The sequence below is a fragment of the Micromys minutus genome, assembly GCF_963924665.1.
Source record: "Micromys minutus genome assembly, chromosome: 2".
Lineage (NCBI taxonomy): Eukaryota > Metazoa > Chordata > Mammalia > Rodentia > Muridae > Micromys > Micromys minutus.
Genome location: NC_137971.1, coordinates 53,300,015 through 53,322,694, shown reverse-complemented (window position 1 = coordinate 53,322,694; position 22,680 = coordinate 53,300,015). Strand labels below are relative to the sequence as shown.

Sequence of the window (22,680 nt, the reverse complement as noted above, 5' to 3'; positions counted from 1 at the left end):
TCCCGGGATGATGTCTCATGGCTATGTGACCTAAGGAAGAAGACTGTTATTCAAGTCCCACGGACACCTCCCATCCCAAGCTTGGTGCAATTGCCTGCAGCTGTGGTCCTTGGGGGTCTTATCTGGTAGACTCACCGCTCAAATGATATTCTGTCACGTCCACGGCCATGATGTCCCCGGCAGTGGCAGGGACTGGAAGGGAAAGTAGTCAGCTGTGAGCAGGGTTCGGAACATCACATTCCTACCTCAGGGGCATCTGTGTGCCTGTCACTTGAGTTCACACTCAGATGCTCAGGCGTACTTGGCCAAAATGGTTGCTCCTCTAGCGTATTCCTCCTTCCCCACCCCATCGCTTCCTCTTTTTAAATGTATTATTGAGGTGAGTGTGGAGGCATTTAACCCCAGCACTCTGGAGGAGACAGGATCTCTGTGTGTTTAAGGCCAACTTGGTCTTCGAAGAAAGTTTCAGATCAGCCAAGGATACACGGTGAGGCACACACTCCCTCTCTCTGAAAAAAATGTTTTTCCTGCCTGAAAAAAGTGTTTTTCCTGCCACATGTACATGCAATACCCAAAAAGGCAAAGAGGGCGTCAGATCCCCTGGAACTAGAATTACAGATAATTGCTCCTGTCACGTGGGTGCTAGAAACTTACCCTAAATTTTAATCCATGAGCCATCTCTCCTACTCCCCACTCCCTTTTCTAAGTATCCCTGGCTGTCCTAGAACTCATTATGTAGACCAGGCTGGGCTGAAAGTCATAGAGATCCACCTGCCTCTGCCTCCACAGTGCTGGGATTAAAGGCCTGAGCCTCAATGTCTGGTACCTCCTCCCTCTTTTTATCTCTCTCTCTCCCCCTCTTTCCCTACCCCTTCTTCTACTTCTTGAGACAAGGTATCAGTATGTAATCCAGGCAGGCCTGGAACCCTCAAGCTTCTTGCTTCAGTTGCCTGAGTGTGGGGATTATACTCAGGCACTACCAAGGCTGGCTCCAAAGGTGCTCTTGGTATTTTAAAAAATGGAGGATAAACACAGGCATGGTTATATATACTTTGTAATCCCAGCACTCAGGAGGTTGAGGTTAGAAAATTACTATGTTGAAGACAGTCTGGGGTACATAATGGAATCCTGTCTTAGGCAAAATGATGTTGTAAGGGTTTTTTTTTTTTTTTTTTTTTTTTTTTTTTTTTTTTTTTTTTTTTTTTTTTTTTAGAAAAGAGCTGAAACAAAGGTCAGAGGTCTCAAGTAGTTCAGGCTGGGCTTGAATTTGCTCTATCGCCAAGACTGGCTTTGAGCTCCTAATCTTCCTGCATTTACCCCCCCAAATGCTGGTCTTATATATGTGCACAATTGCTCCTGGATACTAAAACCTCTTCTAGAATGTGTGTGCAGGTGCACTAACCCCTGTGAGCCCATGTGAAAATAGGGGTTGATGTCAGGATAGAGTCCTGAGATCCTCCTGTCTTGTTCCTGTCATTGGGGGCCCTAGTCCCCTGTATTCTATCTAGCCTTCCTTTGTCAATTGCTGCCACATCCTGTGTTTTCTGTCAGTGCTAGGTGTCTGCATTCAAGTCTTCATGCTTGGTGGGCAGACACTTTGCCTCCTGAATCATCTCCCAGACTACTAAAGTCTCTCCCCCTCCCCTCCCCGAAGACCAGGTTGACCTCAAACTCACAGAGATCCACCTGCCTCTGCCTCCTGAGTGTTGGGATTTAAGAAGTACACTCCCACTGCTCAGCCTGAAGTCTCTTTTTAAGCTTCTAAAACTCATTTAGGGTTGCTAGATAAAGCACAGGATAGCCATGGGTACAGCAATGTCAGACAATTTATGTTCAGAATGAGCTAGTATTTACCTGAAGCTCGAGCTGATGTTTGTATTTGCCACCCCAAGCAACAGCTGGGAACAGAGACTGTTCATCAGGACAGACCACTTAGTGCGTTAACTCAGGTTTTCATATAGCTTTGGGGGAAAAATCAAAAGGGCTGAATCCCCCAGTGTTCTACTCTCAATCCTTCCCTGAGTGGGATGGTGTAGATTATTCTTGATTAAGACCTGGGGGCTCTTACAGGCCATTATCTGGACTCAGGTGACTATTACTTTATGACTGTTGTTGCTAAGAAGTTAATCTGGCTTGGGGATGTGTTGTAAGTGGGAGGGGAGAAGGTTCTGGAAGGGGAGACTAGAAGGCACTGTACTCGGTTCACTCGAAGGCAAAGACGGCTAAATTACCTTGCTGTGGATTCCCTTGCAGTTCCCAAGAGCTGATCTCTCATCTCTCCTGAGCCTGCAAGTCTCAGGCAAGGAAGAAAGGGTGAGATCAGACCTGTAGAGGGCTTGCCTGGCTCGGGCTCCTGTCTTCCCTTTCCAGCAGGGATTCTGATTAGGCATGGCTGGATCTTCCATTTTGTGCTGTCTAGTTTTATGTCAACTTGACATAAGCTATAGTCACTGGAGAGAAGGGAACCTTGATGAGAAGATGCCTCCATAAGATCTAGAGCATTTTCTTAATTAGTGATTGTTGTGGGAGGGCCCAGCACATTGTGGGTGGGGCCATCCCTGGGCTGGTGGTTCTGGCTTCTATAAGAAGGCAGGCTGAGCAAGCCATGAGGAGCAAACCAGCAAGCAGCACCCCTCCATGGCCTCTGCATCAGCTGCTACCTTCAGGTTCCTGCCTAGTTTGAGTTTCTGCCTTGGCCTTCCTCTTCGACTGTAATTCATGATGCAAAAGCCAAATAAACCTCTTCCTCCGAGTTGCTTTGGTCATGGTGCTTCATCCCAGCAGTAGAAACTCTAACTAGGATATATCTCTTTAAAGACAAGCCATATGAGGGCTGGGCAGACGGCTCAATGGTTAAGAACAGTTGCTGCTCTTTCATCCAGAGGACCTGGTTTTATTTCTCAGCACCTACTTGGTGACTCGAACTCCAGTTCCAAGGGATCCTGTACTCTCTTCTGACCTCCAAGGGCACCAGTCATGCATGTGGCAGAAATACACACATATGGGCAAAACACTGATATACACAAAAGAATAAAATAGATCTCTTAAAAGAAAGAGCAAATACTTGGAAAAAACTTTTTGTTTTATTGTGTCTGTGTGCACATGTGAAGGTCAGAGAACAACCTGCTGGAACCAGTTTAATACTTCCACCAGTTCAGGCTCCTGGGATTGAATTCAGGTCACAGGCTTGGCAGCATGCACCTTCACCAGTGAGCCCTCTCACCAGCCTCCTGCTTTGTTTGTTTTGTTTTGTTTCTAAAACAGTCTCACTCTGTGGTCTAGGGTGGTGGCTTTCAACTCACTGTGCAGCCAAGGATTATCTGCCTCTACCTCACAACCGCTAGGATTACATCCACTTAGAATTTAAAATGTATTAACTTTTTGTTGAGACAGTCTCACGTGACAGGCTGGCCTCAGATTCCATGTGTAGTTGCCTTTACCTCCTGAGTTCTGGGGTTACAAGTATATGCCACCACTTCATTTTATTTGATGTTAGGAACTGGACCCGGGACTTCACGCGTATCACTGAACTATTCCTTAATTCTGAGACAGGGTCTGGTTATGTTGCCCTGGCTGGCCTAGAACTACTAGGCTCAAGAGATCCCACTTAGCCTTTGGAATAGCTGGAATTACAAACACAAGCCCTTATGCCCAGCTTGTTGACTTTTAAGTGTAATCAATTCATATACACACAAAATGTCCATGTGATTCAGGCACACTGGGCTCTGGTTTACCAACCCTTCCAAGCATTCTGCAGGCTTTCATTGGGATCAGGGTTCAGTGGAGCTGAGACTTTTGGGATTTTGGGGGAGGTTCTTTATAGCATGTGGCTTTGGAGTCAAAAAGCTGGTCCTGAGCACGTAGGTCCTAGGGTACATAGCCTTGTGAGGCAGGGCAGATGAGGGTATGTAGCCAGCTCCTGGTTCCTGGTTCTCCTGATGTTGTTCCCACGTTGATGAGATAAGAGTTGTCATGGTGATGGGAGGCAGTGCTAAGACAAAAAGGCTTCACACATCTTGACTTGAATGAGTCCTGGGCTTTCAATAATATTAACAGCTAACCCCGCTGGGCACATTGAAGCACCAAACACATCTACGCATGCTTGGCCTCATTTAACCCTCTTAGCAAGACATTAGAATCACATTTACTCTGTTGACCAGAGTGCTGTGGAGTTCATGTGTCGTATAGCCAAGAAGTGTTCAATCCAGTTGTCAGGTTTTGAGTTCCTAATCATTGTGTCTTACTGAGGATAGGCATAGGGTTTCCAGAAAGTTGCCTGAGAATTGTAGGTTTCAAATGGCTTGTTGTTCAAGTCTGGGGTTGGCTCAGCCTACAGAAGATGTGATTCTGGACATACTAAACATAGTGTGAGAACACACACATTCCAGTCTGCCTCAGCCTTGCTGTGCTTCTGATAATGCCTGCAGGGTTCCTTGTCACACACCTGGCACAGGCTGGTGTCACAAAGGAAAAACTAAGCAAGCTGTGGTACAGCTTGCTTGGTACTAGCAGAACCCCAGAGGGGTTCAAGCTCTGGCTTTTTGTATATATATATATATGGGACTTGGGGGTCAACCAAGGCTGGTCCAACTCAGATCCCACAATCAGAAACATCTATTTCTTTTATTTTGCCATGGAAACTGGTATTGGGAAGGTAGAAGTGACTTCTTGGTGCACCCTCCAGATAGAGCTTCCAGCCCTGCTACAAATAGCTTGAAGTCAGGGTACATCTCCCTAAGCAAAGGGAGGAGGGAACGGGAAGATGTACAAGATCCTGCAAGGGTCAGCACAAACCTGCAGTCAGCTCTGAAGTTTAGATTAGCTCCTTCACTGACTCATGACTTTAGACAATTTTCTTAGTCTCTGTCTGTCTGTCCGTCTGCCTGTCTCTGCCTTAGTAGTACTGTCTATGAAAAGGGGCTTATGACTGGGCTTGGCATGCAGATCTGTCAGCAGAGTGCTTGCTTAGCATGCATGAAGAGCTGAGTTTGACTCTCCAGCACTGAATAAAACTGAGCGTGGCAGTATAAACCTGTACTCCTAGAAAACAAGAGGTGGAAGCAGAAAGATTAGAAGTTCGAGGTCATGTCTACCCTGTGAGGGTAGAATGAGAGGGCTTGGCAAGTATCAGCTGCTGTGGTTATTGGCCTCGCCAAAGCACAGACCCTGGCTCCCAGTCTGCACAGAACAATCATGGGAGCAGCTCTGTCAACCTGCAAACACATTTTCATTGCTTAAATTTAAATGGATTATATTTTGTGGTTTGGGGGGGGGTTGCCTGTGTGTATATATGTGCACTCTGTGTGTGTGTGTGTGTGTGTGTGCCTGGTACCCACAGAGGCCAAAAGAGGGCCTCAGATGTTCTGTAACTACAGTTATAGGCAGTTGTGAGCCACAGTGTGTGTGAGTGCTACAAATCAAACCCAGATCCTCTGGAAAAGCAGCCAGTGCTCTTAACTTCTAAGCCACCTCTCCAGCCCCTGAATTCTATTTTGAAAGTGTGTGTACATGATTGTGTATGGATGGGTATATGTTTATGTGTAAGTGTGGAAGTCAGAGGTCAACCTCAGGTTGGGAGCTGTCTACCTTGTTTTTTGAGACAGGGTCTCACTGCCTGGGACTTAGGCTGGGCTGTCTGGCAAGTTGGCCCCAGCAATTGCTTCTCTCTGCCTCCCCAGTGCTGGCTTTTTTTGTGACTGCTGGAGATAGAACTCAATCTGATTTGTACTTGGCAAACATTTTACCCACAAAGCTATCTCCCTAGCCCCCAAATATGGTGAGTTTATTGTTGATTTTTTAAAAATACTTTTCAAGAAAGGGTCTCGCTACATAGCTCTGGTGGTCCTGGAATTTACTCTGTAGATCAGGTTGGCCTTGAACTCAGAGATCTGCCTGTCTCTGCTTCCTGAATGCTGAGATTAAAGGCATGAGCCACTAGTAACAGGCTTCAAAACTTTTTTTGACTGAGAAATTGTTATTTTAAAATGAAATCCAGGAAATAAAAGGAGGGCTGTGAGGTGTGTGGGTCAGTGGTAGAGTTCTTGTCTAGTATGTGTGAGGTCCTGGGTTCTACCCCCAGTACTGTAAGAGAAGGGAGATGTTCTGACAATGACAATGTACATAGTCTCTGCTCCTGGGGTCAGACCTGGCTCCTCCCACCCCACCGTTCACTCTCATAATCCGTAGCCTGCTAGAAATATCCTATGCATAAACAGACTTGGGATGAGCTCAGAGAGGTCAAATGACCTGCCCAAAGCCCAAAGTGGTGCTCCTACTTTAGCAGCTACACACCCCTACCCAGAACTTCCTTCTCTATCCTCCCAAAGATACCTTGGGGCAAATCATGTTATAACCCTCACCTGGTGGGGGATGGAGAGGCTCAGAGAAGGTAGTAAATGGGCCAATGTTGCCCAGCCACCATATAGGGAGATGACAATATCCCAGGTCTGCCTCTGCAGCAAGTGCCCTTCTTCATGGCTTTACTCACAGAGAACCTTGGTTCCGTCTCTCCCCAGGCAACACCACTGGGTTCCTATTGGCAGCCCAGAGGTTGCCACTTTGGCTAGGGCTAGGATGCTGACAAGGCATGTGAAGGCCACAGCAGCCAGTGGCCAGAGCTGGCATGTCTGATACTCAGCAGGGGCCAGCTGGGGTTGCTCCAGGTTTTCATCTGAGCTAAGACTGTGCCTCTTCCTCCTTAAGAACCCCTCTTTGCCCCAGCCTACAGTCAGCCCCAAGGTCTACACTGCATGAAGCAGTGTTCATTGAGAGCAACCCCTGCTTCACAGTTGTGCTTAATAGTACCCTCCTACCTACCCTCCCAGCCCTGCCTCCACACCGCTGCATGCTGAGTGCTTAACTCCAAGCCTAGTGCACAATTGGTGCCCACCAGACCCAGTGACTAAATAAATTACTGGATCCCCATTTCATAGATGAGGAAGATGGGGGCCACACACATCTCAACATTACATCTCTGGGCATATCAGTGAAAGATGATGGCTCTGGGCTACCATGCTGACTGCTGAGCAGGCCTTGCACATCACTGGGATGGCTGGGAAGTACTGTGCTGGAATTGGACCATGGCAGAGGCTCCCTCCTGAGCTTGTCAGAGAAATGACTTTCAAGGAATTCCTGTGTAGAATCAGGGACCCTGAGCTGAGTCCCTTCTCTATACTTTACCCACTGTTCCTTGCTCAGTGTTCCTGAATGCCCAGCAAGGTGGTAACTCCCTTGATCTCTACCTTGACACCAGCAGGTAATAAGGACAGGAGGAGCTATGTGGGGGAGCCTCAGTCTTCTAGGCTATGAGTTTCTTCAGGGACCTTTAGGCTTGAAAAAGCTTTGCATGTGCGTCCCTCCCCCACAACACTTTCTGGATAACCACATCTTGGTGCCATTCTCCAGACACCCGCAGGAACCTCAGTGCAGACTGGCTGGGGGTGGGACAGCTGACATTGGGCACCTACTGTGTGCTAGCATAGTACCTGGGACTTGCCCTGTGCTCAGAAAATGCCCCTGGAGATTCCAGAGCTCCCTGGCAACCCTGGAAATATAGGAAGGGGTGGCCTAGCAGCTGAGATTCCAGTGTGAAGGTGTGAAAAGTGACTTGCCCCAAGTCACTAACAAGCACTTGGTAGGATGAAGCCAGGTTTGGACCCCGGGCTGGGAGCTCTCATTCTACTGGGCTGCTTGAGAAAGATTTCAGATTGCCCAGAGAGGATGGAAATGGGGGTTGGAGGTGGGGGTGGGTTGAGGGTGGGGATGAGGTGGGGGTAAGGTGGGGGTATAATTGTAATTGTTCTGGCCTTACTGGGTGAGGTGTGTTAACACCTATATGGTCTTCTTCCCTTGCAGAGCCTCAGATTTCCTTTCTCGGTTTCTAATAAGGACTACTGCTGTGGACCTTCAAACGTGGCTCCCTGGCTAGACAGCTCAGGTGCAAGCTTCCCAGGTTCTTCTCTATGGATTTGGCCACACCAACCGGAAGGTAAGACAGTCCCTTAGCAGCACCATGCCCACCAAAGAGAAAGAGTCAGGGCTCCTTTACCTACAGTGCCATTTACTGCCCCCATGTTCAGCTCCTGTCTATAAACAGCTTCAAGTGAAGCTCGAGGAACCCTTAGGTTCTTCCTGCAGGCTTCCCAGAGAAGAGATGCGACTTGCCCCCTACTATGCAGATCCTCACACCCCAGGCATATCTGGGGACTGGAAATTGGGGTTGGGGACTGACCAAGGACCCTCAACAGTATGTAAGGCCAGGTCAGGGGCAGTTAGGACAGCCAAGGTGCTGAGTGTGAAGGTAAGGGGTGTGTGCGGTGTGCGGGCCCAGGAGAGGTGTGTAAACAGCCGCGTGTGTGCGCAAGGGGGCCGGGCGGGCTGGCGCCAGGCGATGCGCAGTGCGCGGAGTGGCTGGGCCAGGGAAGGGCGCCGGGCGTGCTCTGTGTCCCACGGTGGTGTGCCAGAGCGGTGCGGGGGTGCAGACGCACAGAGTGTGAGGGGCCCCGGGTTTCGGAAGCAAGGAGAGGGACTGCGTGCGTGCGCTCGTCCATACCTGGGGCGCTTGTGCCCGCCGAGCTCTGTGGGTGGTCTGGGGTGCCTACTCACCCCAGGTTCCGCGGAGGGGACGCGGGTCCGACTCCCGGTTCTACCTCTGCTCCCACGCTGGCCTCCCGCAGTTGGCTCGCTCAGGCACCCGGCCGCCCGCTCCTACGCCACCCCTGCAGTGTAGCGGGGCGCTCGTCTCTCGATGGAGCCGCGTCTCACGGATCGGGGGCTCCGCGGGGCCCGGCGGCCGAATGGAGCAGCGCCGCAGTCCGGGCACGCTCCCAGGAGCCCGCCGCGCGCTCCCTCGCGCTCGCCCGCCCGCTCGCCTGCTCCTTCTTGAATTTAAAGTGACAACCCCGAGCGCTCTCTCTACTCTAAGGAGCGGAGCAGCGCTGCGAGGATCTGGTCGAAGATCCTCAAGCGCAGGAGGGTTCTGGGCGGCGGGGGAGGAGGGGAAGGCGGCGGGGGGGAGGGGAGGCAAGTTCAAACCAAGGGATAGTAGGCTTGTAGATGTGTGGGGTAGGGAGCCATGTACTGACCAGGGGCGCATCTCGCCCCATTTATGTGGTTTTACTTCTAGGCCTCAGTTTCTTTATCTGTAAAACGGACTCAAGACACACACACACACACACACACACACACACACAATCAGATCAGTGAGCCTCGGAGCCAGCAGTATTCCCTTCTCTGAATGGCTGATACTCCCTTCCATGACTGAGTTGTAATTGTAGGCTATACCAGTCCAAGTCACTTACCAACATCATCTCTTGTAAACTCTGCAATGACCTCATGACAACATCCGTGGCCACTCCATTTCTTTCTTTCTTTCTTTCTTTCTTTCTTTCTTTCTTTCTTTCTTTCTTTCTTTCTTTCTTTCTTTTTTTTAAGATAAGGCCAAGGGTGGATACCAAGGTTAAATGTCAGGGCCAAAGCTTGGGTCCTTGTGTCTTCAAAGTTGTGTGTGTGTATGTGTGTGTGTGTGTGTGTGTGTGTGTGTGTGTGTGTGTGTGAGAGAGAGAGAGAGAGAGAGAGAGAGAGAGAGAGAGAATATTTCACTATATAGCCCCTGGAAACCAGGCTGACCTTGCTCGCACTCAGAAATACACCAGCCTCTGCCTCCCAATTGCTGGGATTAAAGGCGTGCGCCACCACACCTGACTTTCTTTTTTTTAAACCTTTTAAGGGTCATACTTTCTCTTCCAAGGAATGAATGAATCATTCAGGAGATATTTATGACGCCTTCACCCAGGCTCTCGGCACAGTGCCAGGCGTGGGCGATCTTCCATCTTCCGGGAACAAGGGACAGGTCCCTTCCCTGCCCGCGCAGTCTGGCAGGAAGACAAGTCGGGTGTTTAGAGGGGCTGGGTGTTGTGCCCTGCAGGGAGGGGTGGGGGGGTACCTGTTCTGGATACAGTAACCAGAACAGCGGGCAGGGAAGACAGCTGACTAGGCCTCCGGAAGGATCTGGAGTCTGGGAGAGAAGCTGATAATCTCATGGAGAGCCCATACCAAAAGGCTGGGTTGTGTGAGTAATGTGGAGAGCAGACAAGCCGACCAACGGGAGGCTGCAACTTCACCCTCACCTGTAGGGGGCAGCACCATTTTCTGGACCTGAAAAAAAATGGCATTAGTTCTGTCGTGGAGCTAGGGATTAGGCCATGGACATTTGATGCCATTTCCCAATTAACTGACCTTCAAGGCTGCTTGCAGCTTTGGTAAACTAAACTCATTTTCTTATTTAATTTTTAAAATTATTTTATGTAGCTGGGCAGTGGTGTCGAAAGCCTTTAATCTGAGCACTGGGGAGGGAGAGGCAGGGAGATCTCTGAGTCTGAGGCCACCCTGGTCTCCAGAGTGAGGTTCCAGGACAGCCAGAGCTGCACAGAGAAATCCTGTCTTGACAAAAACCTGTGTATGAATGTGCCTTATATACCTATACCTATATATAAGAATATATATATTCTTACTATGTAGCTCTAAATGGACTGGAACTCACTATGTAGACAAGGCTGTCTTCAGACTCACATAGATAGATTCTTGTGTTTCTACCTTCCGAGTGCAGGCACTAAAGGCAGATACCGCCACACCTGGCCTACATGTAACTTAAAAATAAAAACAAACATTTAAAAGTAATAAATAGAAATTACATGTTAATTTCCTGTGCGTATCTATGTGTTTGGGTGTTACAGTGTCCATGTGGAGGTCAGAGAACAACTTGTGGGAGTCAGTTCCCTGTTTCTACTCTAAGTTCTAAGGTCATCAGGCTTGGCAGCAAGCACCTTCACCTGCTGAACCATGGCACTGGCCCCCCACCTTTTTATTAAGACAGGGTCCCAGCTGAGGCTGGGCTTGATTATGATGCCCCCTGCTTCGGCCTCCTGGGATTATAGGAAGTTGTCACTGCTCAGCACAGACTCATGTCTCCTTTACACACTGATGGACTGAGACAGGATTTGAGGGTGCTGCTCCTAACTTGGATCTCAGGGCATGTGAAACCCCATGATGTCATGTATGTATGATATGCTCTGATATGAACAACAGCCTGGTGTAGCCACAGGGCTGTACTTGAAGAAGTCAGACTCCTCCTGTGGTCCACAGCCCTGGTGAGGACAGCCTGCTGGCCTTTCTCACCCACCATGCCGCCATCCCTCTCACCTACCAAGCCCCCACTTCCCATGCCTTCTGGTGTTCTTGACACCTGCCAAGCCATTTTCCGCCTCAAGAATCTTGCACACTAGTCCCTCTCTCTGCACAGTGTCTCATGCTCTCAGAGTCCTCTGTCCTGCTTTGTTTTGTTTTTAAACAGAATCACTCTATAGCCTCGGCTGGCCTCACAGAGACCTGCCTGCCTTTGAGTGTATGTAGGGTTAAAGGCATGTGCCACCACACTTGGCTCTTTTTTTTTTTTTTTTTTTTTTTTTTGTCTTTGGGGTGTTTTTTGTTTGTTTGTTTGTGACTAGGTCTTCAGTAGCTGGGGCTGTCCTTGAACTCCTGATCCTCTTGCCTAACCTCAGTACTGGGATCACTCCTGGCTAGAGTCCCTGTGCTTAGTTCTACACGTGGACTGATTCTGATGGTCTTCCCTATAGTGCTTGGCCCCATGCTGCCGGTGTTGATAACTCTGAGCATAGAATAGATTCACAGTGAATGTTACATGAATAAAACGCTAGCGGAGCAGAGTTTGGACCCCAGAGTGGACGACGAGGAGAAGGGATGAGTAGTAGTACTGAGGGGGCGATGGGGGCCGGGGGCCCTGAGAATTACACACACGTCATGCTCAGGATGAAGCTCCCCCAGAGCATAGGAACAAGTCTCCCATTGCCAGGTTTGGAGGCTGCTCCCAGAGGACACTCTGCCTTGAGGGGCCACATTCTTCTGGGGTCCCTAGCTGTGTGTAAGCCTTCTGCAAGCTCCTCATCAAGTGCTCAGACTACAGTAGCCTTAGGGAGCTGAACCTCCTCTGGCCAGAAACTCTCTGGACTTCCACAGTTCAAGAAGGTCCCAAGGTACTTAAGATGTCAGGTTTGGACTGGGGCAATGACGCCTGAGCTTTTGTGCTTCATCCCAAGGCCCACATTATGGAAAAACAGCACAGACTTCTCAGCTTGTCCTCTGACCTCCACACACTTGGCATGTGCCCCTCCTACCCCTCAGATACACACAAACGTACACAGTAAAGTAAAATAATGAGAAAACTAGAGTCCAGGTGGTAAGCCAGTGGATGGAGGGTCAGGCGTCTCGGGGTAAGTGGTTGTATGAGGAGCAGAGGCAGCATGGGTAAGAAGGCCTGAAGGGCTCTGTCAGACCCGGCGAGCTGGTGTGTGGGTTTGGCCTACAGAGAGAGACTAGCGAAACTCGGGCTACTGAGCTCTGGGGACAGGACTGGATCATGGGCTCCAAGGCCAAGGCTCCAGTACCACACCTGGCCATCTTCCAGATCCTGTCTTAGCTCTTGGGGCCACTTGTCTACTGAATAACCCTTGACAATCCAGAACTGTAATTTCCGAGTTTACCTCTCAGATCAGATAGATGGAACTTGAGTTTACACACCAGGCAAATGGGTTTCCTGCCCTGACTCTATGCCTTCCTTCATTTCCAGGAAGAAAAGGAAGCCACTGGACTGCTCACAGGCAAGAGGTGAATTGAATGAACTGGGCACTGCTACCTTCTCTTCATATTTCCTTTGAAACAATAATAATGAACCCCAGGAGGAGAGTGTGGTGGCATACTCTTGTAATCCCAGTTCATAGGGGCAGAGCCAGGAAGATCGTGTGCTGAAGGTCATCTTCAGCAGCATTTCCAGTTTGAGGCCAGATTGGGTGATACCTCGATCCTGTCTCAAATCAAACAAACAATGAAATGTATATAGTATTCGCCTCTGTGTAAGGCTTTCTAGCTCATCACTTGGTGTAATTATCAAAATACTCAGTAAAGAGCTGTTTCTGGGAAAGTGTATAACCCTAACCCTGGCACTGAGGAGCAAACTATCATGGTTGGCTTCAGATTATCACCTCTTCCGTTCTCAATATAGCCTTTAATTTACAGCAAGCAACAGAATGCAGGCGAAAGTGGTGACATTTAGGAAATTTCCTTAAAATTGTGACAGGTGTCACCTGCAGGGTGTCTGGGCAGCCAGTTAGCATAGAGCCAGAAGAGGCCTGTCAAGACAGAGGATGTGAGCTCAGTCTCCAGGAGACTTTGGGGCTAATTAGCTGCCCACCTGCAGCTCCATCCTGAAGCCCACTGTCTGTGCACTGGCCACCTTCATGTTCCAGCTTGTGCACTTCAGAGCTGGACATGGGCTAGATGACCACTTCAAAAGTTATGCTGACATCTCCCCAAGAGCAGGGAATGTATTAGAATCAGCCCAGGTGTGTCCATGGTTGAAGAAGGATAGAGGGGGAGGGGAGATAGCTCAGTGTAGGTAAAGTCTTACCATGCAAGTGTGCAACTTAAATTAGATCCCCAGAACACACATTAAATAGCTGAGTGTGGTGACGTCCATGTATAATGCTAGCACCAGGAGTGGGGGAGGTAGGAGAAGGGGGTGTAGGGGGTGTAGAGACAGGAAGACCCTTGAGTCTACCTGGCCAGTCAGATGAGTCTAACTGGTGAACTTCAGGTCAATGAAAAACTGTCTTAAAAAGCAGATTGGGAGGTTGGAGAGATAGCCTGGTGATTAAGAACTATCCTGATTTTGGTTCCCAGCGCCCACTTTGCTGGGTGGCTCACAATTTAAGTTCAGCTTTAAGGGACCCAATCATCTCTTGTGGCTTCCACTGGCATATGCACTTACATGTACTTTCTCTCACACACATACACATTTATACACATACATACACATTAATTTAAAAATAAAAACTAAATTCAGCAGGGCCATTAGTCCCAGCACTTGGGAGGCAGAGGTATGCAGATTTCTGTGAGTTCAAGACCAGCTTGGTCTACAACCAGGGTTACAGAGAGAAGCCCTGTCTCAAAAAACAAAACAAAACCCAAAATAAATAGATAATAAAATAAATCTTAAGAAAAATGAAAGGGTTACCTGAGAGGCAGCAGCTAGGGTTGACCCCCTCCTATGCCTGTACACACAGATGCACAAACCTATACATGCATGTGTACATATGCAAATTAAACATGGAAGATTCCTCCTGATGGTAATTCCCTGGATGATAAGAAAACACTTTCTCTAAATATCTGGGAAGGCAGGCACTCCTGGGTAAATGGCTCTCTGACTTCTTGCCTGTCACTCAATCCCTCACTCAACATCCCCATCCCTCAGGCCACATGCTTGAAGCTTCAGTCAGAATGCTCCGCCCACTCCTCCCTGTCTCCGCCCACTCTTCCCTGTCTCCCCGCTCAGCTCAGTGTAGTTCCGTTTGCTTGAGATTGCCTGCTTTTCTCCAAAGGTCTCACATTTTCCTCAGTCCCTCAAAACCCTGTCTTGCTGCAGATGGGCATGGTAGCAGAGGCAGTCAGGTCAAGAGTAAGTTCCACAGCCAGGAGGGCCTAGAGAAAACCTGTCTTGAAACAACAACAACAAAAACAAAAACAAAAAAAACAAGAGCAGAAAAGCTCTCCAAACCTCCATCCTGTGAGGTCTCCCATAAGTGCCATCAAGCAGATCATTCCTTCTACAGAGCTTGTGCCTTCCTCTAGCATAGCCATGTACATCGTCTCTCCTGGAACCAGTCATCTGCCCTACTCCTACTCCAGGTGCTTTAGGCCACCACATAGGAGCAGTTTGGTCAGTATTTAAAAACCAGAGCAGGCACAGTGGCACACACCTTTAATCCCAGCACTCAGGAGGCAGAGGCAGGTGGAACTGTGAGTTCAAGACCAGCCTGGGCCTGGGCCTTCTCTCTCTCTCTCTCTCTCTCTCTCTCTCTCTCTCTCTCTCTCTCTCACACACACACACACACACACACACAAACACACACAAGTCCTTATGTGCCAGGCACAGTTCTGACTCATTTAATCCTCCCAACATCCTCATGACAAGGTTTCCTCGAACAGCCCCTATTTACCCATTAGAAGCAGAAGCACAGAGAGACATAGAAAGTATGGGCAAGAGCAAGCGGCGGCAGATGGCAGAGGTGGGATTCGAACCAATAACAACAGTAATAATAACTGGCAAGCAAATGGCAGACAGATAGGAAAGGATCTAAAAGGAGGAAAAAGTGCAACAGGGACCTCCGAGGTGGCTCAGGGTGCTTGCTGCCGAGCCCGGGATCTATGCGGTGGAGAGAGGACTGACTTCCAAACACTGTCCACTGACTTCCTGGTGTATGTGCACCAACCTCCCCTTCCCACAACCAAGAAACGTTTGTGGAAAGTGCAATGGGTGTTGTTCTTTGGATCCTCATCGAGGAGAAGAAAACCTCCATCCAAACCCAGCCTTTCAGAGAAATGCAGTCTTCCTTCTCCCTCTCCCACTCTCTTATTACTGCCTCCCACTCAGGAACTGAGAACTCAGTGTAAAAATGGAAACCCCGGAGGAGTTTGAAGGGAGCTCTGGGCAGAGACCCACCTAACTGTGACCCCCTACGGGTGGTGGCTCTAGGTCCCACAGAACCTGATAGAAGAGGGCTCTGGTTTGTCTAGGGGGCAGCTCCTTTGGGACCATAGTACAGTGTGTCTTGGCATCCTGCTGGGTTCCCTTCTGTCTCCCACCTACTGGTCCACACCTGCCTCTTCATAAACCCAGGTCTTGGCTCCATCCTGTCTCTCTTAAAGCCACTTGGCAGTGTAATCCCTAGTCTTTGCTCCTCCTTTACCTCCAGCTCATTTGTTTCCTGGGACTCTGGCCTCCCCTCAGGAACCCAGTCCTTGCTATCTCTGTGGAATGAATTCATATGAGACACAGAACACAGTGTAGAAGCCAGACAGAGCTTCTACAGGATAACATGAGGTGCTCTCAAGGGTGGGAGTGGGCTGTGATCAAAGGGGCCATTGTGGAGGCTTGAGAGTGGAGAGTGTCCAGTGAGACCACTACATGTTTGGTAGTATCCTACTTTGCCCTTTCTGTCATGACAAACACCACAACCAAAAGCAACTTGGGGAACAAAGGGTTTATTTGGCTTATACTTCCAAGTCCCATGTGTCACTGAGGGAGGGAACTGTGATAGACTGAATAGAACTGACCCCATAGATTCCTTTGAACGCTTGACTCATAGGGAGTGGCACTATTAGGAGACGTGGCCCAGTTGGAGGAAGTGTACGGTGTAGGGGCAGGCTTTGAGGCCTCCTGTGTTCAAGCTCTGCCCAGAAGGAAGCCGTCTTTGGATCAAGATGTAGAGCTCTTGGCTTCTCCAGCACTATGTCCGTCTCTGGAAGAAAGCTAAGCTTCACCGGAGGCCAGTCCGGTGGGAGCAATTATTTATCTGAAGCTCCCTCTTGTTGACAAGCAAGATTAATCATCACAGGGAACCTTTAAAAATTTTTTTTGCTATTGTTGTTGTTTTGTTTTTTTTTTTTTTCAAGACAGTTTTTCTCGTTAGCCCTGGCCGTCTTGGAACTTACTATGTAGAACAGGCTGGCTTCAAACTCACAGAGATCTGTCTACCTCTGCCTCCTGAGTGCTGGCATTAAAGGTATATTCCACCACCACTCATAAGAAATACTTTTTTTTTTAAGCTTTAGGACAGACAGCATGCCTGAAGAGAGTTTTTCTGATCAGATAATTGACAGGCTCATTTGAGTTAATTCAACTTAGGGAGGAGCCAATGGTATGTCTGCTTTTTTACCAGAAATCCTCCTGCTGGATAGTATTCTTATGATCTTTTGGACAGTTAGAAAGTCACATATCCACCTGCTAGAGGCCAGATTGGGATTTCAGTCTTTTCATCGGCAATCAAACCCTATACTCTCAGTTCGGTTCTATAAACTGCTGACTATGAGGGATTATATTATTATGATTAAAAACCTTCAAATCCTATAATGTCTCACTGGCTACCTGGCAACTTCCTCTATTGCAAAGCCACCCCTAACCCTGACAAATCCCAGAACTCCCTTTTAAGCTAACTGAACCCACAGAGTAGGTTTATTAAAGTAAAAACAAAAGTTAAAAAAAAAAAAAAAAAAACACAAGATAGTCATGAAGAACAGGGACTGAGGTCAAAGATGGTCATGAGCCTAAGTATCATTCATTTCCCTTTTTCTATCTGCAGCCCACTGTGAGATGAAAATGCCCAAACAGAGCTGGAGAGATGGCGCAGAGGTGAAAAGCACTGGCTGCTCTTCCAGAGGACCAGGGTTTGATGCTCACAACCATCTCTAACTCCAGTTCTGGGGATCTGGCCTCTTAAGGGTTTTATTAGAAATAAGTTTGGGGTCACAAAGAAAGAGAGCACCACTCCAACTGAAAGGCCCAGACAAGGTAAACTTTACCCTTGATCATGAGGGTCTGCTTGAGAAGAGTGAACTCACAAAAGCAGGAAGTAGTTTGGCTTTTGTTCTAATTCATATAGTGGCTGAGGTGGGACCTCACAGTCTTAATTTAACTGGCTAGTCTGAAAAGAATGCCACAAGAACAAAGGGAAAGGCAAGGGGTCATTGCTCCAAGAAGAAAGGGGTCATTGCTCCAGGCCATCAAATTCCTGGAATACAGCTGTGTAAACAGGGCTTTACTGGGTGGATTCAAATGTTTGTATAAAAATTCTCACCAGGAAGAAGAGCGACAACGATTTGTCCTGTACACAAGTTTTATAACATTTGCTAGGAAAAAAAATCGTATCTGGTATTTCTTACTCTTCTTCAGTTACTGCATACATATGGCAGACAGACACGCATGCAGGCAAAATACCCGTGCACACAAAATAATAAAATTAAAAATATAAAAACCGAGGGAAAGAAAGTGCCTAAACACAGTTCTCTCAGGTAACATCCACAAGTTAATCCATGTCAGTATCAAGAGAAGGCTTTGTTCCATGGCTGGCTTAAGACTTCCCTCCTGTGAGTGGAATCTTGTGTTACCCCCAGATGCACCAGATGTGTATCATGATGCCCAGTTGTTGGGCCCTGGGTTTTTTGTTTTGTTTTGTTTTTTTTTTATGATGATGATAGGGAAATTCGTTAATTTCTATAATTTCAAACTTAAATTCTATTTTATATGCCTGGGTGCTTTTGTCTGAGTGTATGTCTGCCCGGCTAACATGCCTGGTTTCTGAGGGGCCAGAAGACAGTGTTGGATCCCTTGGAACTGGAATTGCAGATGGTTGTGAGTTCCTATGTGCATTCTGGAAATCAAATCAGGTCCTCTGGAAGAATGGCCAGTGCTCTTAACTTGTGAGTATCTTTTCTAGCTCCTCATTAAAATGAGTTTTTTTTTTTTTTTTTTTTTTTTTTTTTTGAGACAGGGTTTTTGTACTTAGCCCTTGCTGGTCTGATACTCACAATGTAGACCAGGCTGGCCTCAAATTCACAGAGCTCTGCCTCTCTCTTCCTCCAAAGACCTGGGATTAAAAGTGTGTGCCCCCCCCCACGCACATAGCAAACACACATACATCCTTATTAAAAATATTTATGTTATAGAAGACATGCAGTTGCCCCTCCTAATTTGTGGGGATGGGTTCCAAAGTCTCTTCCAAAATTCTCAGATGCATACACCCTTTGTATAAAATGGGATAGTACTTCATATAACCCACACTTCCTTCAGTGTACTTCCTTAAATCATGCCTAGATGACTTACAGCAACAAATACAATGGAATGCTATATAAACAGCTTTTACTATGTGCTCATTAGTGTGTATATGTGGGACAATATGTGTGTGTGTGTGTGTGTGTGTGTGTGTGTGTGTAGGCCAGAGGGTCAGTGGGGGCATCTTCTGCAACTGCTCTCTGTCCTTTTTATTTTATTAAATATGCACATATTTGTTTAATAAATATTTTGGTTTTTAGAGACAGGGTTTCTCTGTGTAACCCTAGCTGTCTTCGAACTTGCTCTTAGACCAGACTGGCCTCAAACTCAAAGATCTACCCACTGCTGCCAGTACTGGGAGGTGTTTCAATATATATGGAAAGCAGAGGTATCTCCGTGGTTAAGAACAAGTTTGTTCTGGAGATGGTCTGAGTTCAGTTCCCAGAACCTACTTTGTGGGTCAGATTCATCTGTAACTCTAGTTCCAGGAGATTTAACACCATCCGAATTCCTGGGCACGAGGTATTCACATGATACACATACATACATGCAGGCAAACACTCATACACATAAAATTAAACAGAAAAATATTTCAAAATATATTTACTTATTTGCATGTGTGTATTATAGGTGGAACTATATATGCCAGGGTGTGTGAGTGTGTGTGTGAGTGTGAGTGTATGTGTGTTTGTGTGTGTGTGTGTGTGTGTGTCTGTGAGTATGTGTGTTTGTGTGTGAATATGTGAGTATGTGTGTGATGTGTGTGAGAGTGTGTGTGAGTGTGTGTGATGTGTGTGAGTGTGTGTGTATGTGTGTGAGTGTCTGTGTGTGATGTGTGTGAGTGTGAGTGTGTATGAGAGTGTGTGTGTGTATGTATGTGTGAGTATATGAGTATGTGAGTGTGTGTGTGTGGATGTGTGTAAGTGTGAGTGTGTATGAGAGTGTGTGTGTGTATGTGAGTATGTGTGAGTGTATGAGTATGTGAGTGTGTGTGTGTGTGTGGGTATGTGTGAGTAAGTGTGAGTGTGTATGTGTGTATGAGTGTGTGTGTATGTGAGTGTGTGTGTGAGTGTGTATGTGAGAATGTTTGTGTGTGAGTGTGTGATGTGTGTGTGTGTGTGTGTGTAGGTCAGAGGACAACTGAGAATCAAGGTTCTCTTTTCATGTTGTTGGGTTGGGTCTCTCTTGTTTTTGCTACTGTGCCTCATCCTCCAGGTTAGCTGGCCTTATGGTGGTTCTCCTGTCTGCTCGCCCCATCTACATGGGTTCTGAGGATCAGTCTCATCAGGCTTGCAGGGTTAGCTCTTTTACCTGTAAGATGTCTCAACCCAGCCTTCCACCTCATGCTGTAAGACAGCTTCTCTACAGAGCCTGGAGCTTTCCAGTTTGTCTAGGTTGTCTGTCCCTGCCTTCCCAGCAGTGATTCTATAGGTGTGTGTGGCACCACCAGGGTTTGTGAGTGCTGGGAACCAAACCCAGGTCCTCATGTTTGCTCAGCAAGCCTTTTACCAACCTAGCCAGCTCCCCAGATCCTCCAAAAGCAAGAAAGAGTCTGTGCACGCTCAGTTTGGATTAGTTTTTAAATATTTTTGATTCACAGTCAGTTAAATATACATATGTCAACCCTAGTGATAAGGAGGGATGGCTGTGTATCACCCCCCCACCCCTGTATTAAAAACTAAGAGACTGTAAATCTTTTTTTTAAGACAAAAATTGGCATGAAAATGTAACTCTTCCTAGCTCTCTAATGAGGGAGCTCAGCAGACCTGCTCAGTGGTGGGGAAATCCTGGGGCTTGTCTATTCAGTGCAGATTACTTTCTTTTTCTACTTGGACTTCAGCCCCCCACCCTCTTTTGAGAGAAGTGAGTCTCATTGTGTGGACCTGGATGGCTGACCTGGAACTACGTGGTCGAGGTTGGCTTTAGATTCAGAGGTCCAGCCACCTCTGCCTGCTTCTGCTTCCCTGGTACAGAGATAAAAGGTGTGCACCACTGTGTCCGACTGCCTCCGGCAGTTCAGATGCTATTCTTATTTATTTGTTTATTTATTTATTTATTTATTATTACTACTACTATTACTATCATCATCATCATCATATTTGTGCGTGTGCATGTGTAAAATTACAGGTTAGCCAATGCACACATGTGAAGGCTAAAAGACAACTTTTGGAATGAATTCTCTCCTTCTACAGTAGGAGTCAAGGACTGAGAGACCAAGCACAGGTCCTCTTGTTTTCATAGCAAGCGCTTTACCTGCTGAGCCATCTCCCCAGCCAGACTCTAGTTTCTAGTCTGCTCTAGGCTGTTTTCATTGATCAGGCTATTGCTCCATTGGCTTTGGGGGAATCTCTGATGGATCTTCAACCAGTTTGTCTCCTTGTCTCTTCTTAAAAAACAAAACAAAATAAACTATCTAACAAAACCCCTCCCCAAAAACCTGGGGGCTGGAGAGGTGGCTCAGCAGTAGAAAGCACTTGTTGGCTTTGCAGAGGACCTGGGTTTGGTTCCCAGCATCCACATGGTGGCTCATACCCATTCATAACTCTAGTTCCAGAGGATCTGACACCATTCTAACTTTCACAGGGTACAAGGGTGGTGGTGGTGGTGGGGAAACCCTTGCAACTTTCTGAGTTTCAAGAGCTCAGACCAGCCTCCCAATCTGTCTAGTATTAAATTAGAACCACCTAAGACCCTCTCCTGAATTACTGAGGCGCTCTGTGTTCCTGCGAGGCAGGACCTGAGGAGATGGGTCTGTGGGGTTCCAGCTGGGGAGCATACCTGGCCACCTGGTAAAGGGAAAGGGGCCAACCTCTCTGCAACCCATTTAAGTTCCCCAGCCCTGGGCAGCTGCTTCAGATCTTTGGCAGTGAGCCTTCTGTAGCTGCTACCTCTCATTTCCCATCAGAGGCTCCTACAGAGTCAGTTTGTACTCACAGTGTTCTTGTTTGAGCATGGAAAAGTCTGATTTGGAATCCGGAGGTAAATTCCAAATTCAAAGGTTCACACTGCGGTTGGTGGGATGGCCCAGCAAGTAGAAACGCTTGCTGCCAAGCCTGACAACTGAGCTTGAACTCACAAAATAGAGGGGAAGAACCAACTCCAGGAAGCTGTCCCCTGACCTCCACATATGCACCGTGGCACAAAAATTACCCCATAAATAAATGTAGTCTGGTGCTGGAGAGACGGCTCAGGGGCTAAGAGCACCATCTGTTCTTCTAGGGGACCGGCTTCAAGCACACACATAGTAGTTCACAACTGTCTGTAACTCCAGTTCCAGGAGATCTGACACCCTTACACACATCTGCAGGCAAAACACCAATGCACATAAAATAAAAATAAATAAATTGTTAAAAGAATAAACGTAGTCTAAGAAATTTAATCAGACTTTGGAGGCAGACATAGGAGAATTGAAGTGAGTTCAAAGCCAGCACGGGTGTACAGAGCGAGACTCTGTCCCTAAAACCAATTGTAGTTATTTCTGGTTGTCAACTTGACCATATCTGGAATGAATCACAATCCAGAATTGGGAGGCTCACCTTTGATCTTGATCTTGAGGCATAGAGGCTATGAATCTTAGGAGAAACTAAGGCAAGGAGATCATTGAGCTCAAGGTCATCTGGGACAAGCAAGTCCCAGACCCAGGTGTGGTGGCACCTTTAATCTGGGACACACCTTCAGTTGGAGATCTACTTAAGGACACTGGAACGAGGAAAGCTCTCTCTCAGCCTACCTACCTTTTGGGGCTCTGCCTGCTTGCCCTGTGGGACTGAGCATCTGCTAGATCCTTGGACTTCACAGCTGCTGCCGGCCATTTTTAAGGGATTGGACTACAGACTGTAAGTCACCAATAAATACCTCCTTGCTATAAGTTCTGTGACTCTAGAGAACCCTGACTAATACACCAATTAACCAACTAACCAATTGAACAAACAAAAAACAAGAACAAAGACATAAGAAACCAGAAGTTGAGCAATGACTTCTCTATCCCTTGTATCTGCAGG

At 47.5% G+C, this 22,680-nt stretch overlaps 1 protein-coding gene across 2 annotated transcripts in view; it reads right to left on the bottom strand.

Annotated features, from left to right (window-relative positions):
• The window catches only part of SYT12 (synaptotagmin 12), a 28,399-nt gene extending 19,595 nt beyond the window's left edge, over positions 1-8,804 (bottom strand). Inside the window, exons 1-2 of one of the 2 annotated variants that reach the window (XM_080911195.1) lie at positions 8,552-8,804; positions 136-192 (exon numbers count right to left, since the gene is read on the bottom strand). In XM_080911195.1, coding sequence (XP_080767321.1) covers positions 136-169 — 34 coding nt within the window. In that variant the 5' untranslated portion in view covers positions 170-192; positions 8,552-8,804. The remainder of the gene's footprint in view (positions 1-135; positions 193-8,551) is intronic. The other variant, XM_080911194.1, reaches the window with a different exon arrangement.
• Between the last annotated feature and the right edge of the window lie 13,876 nt (positions 8,805-22,680).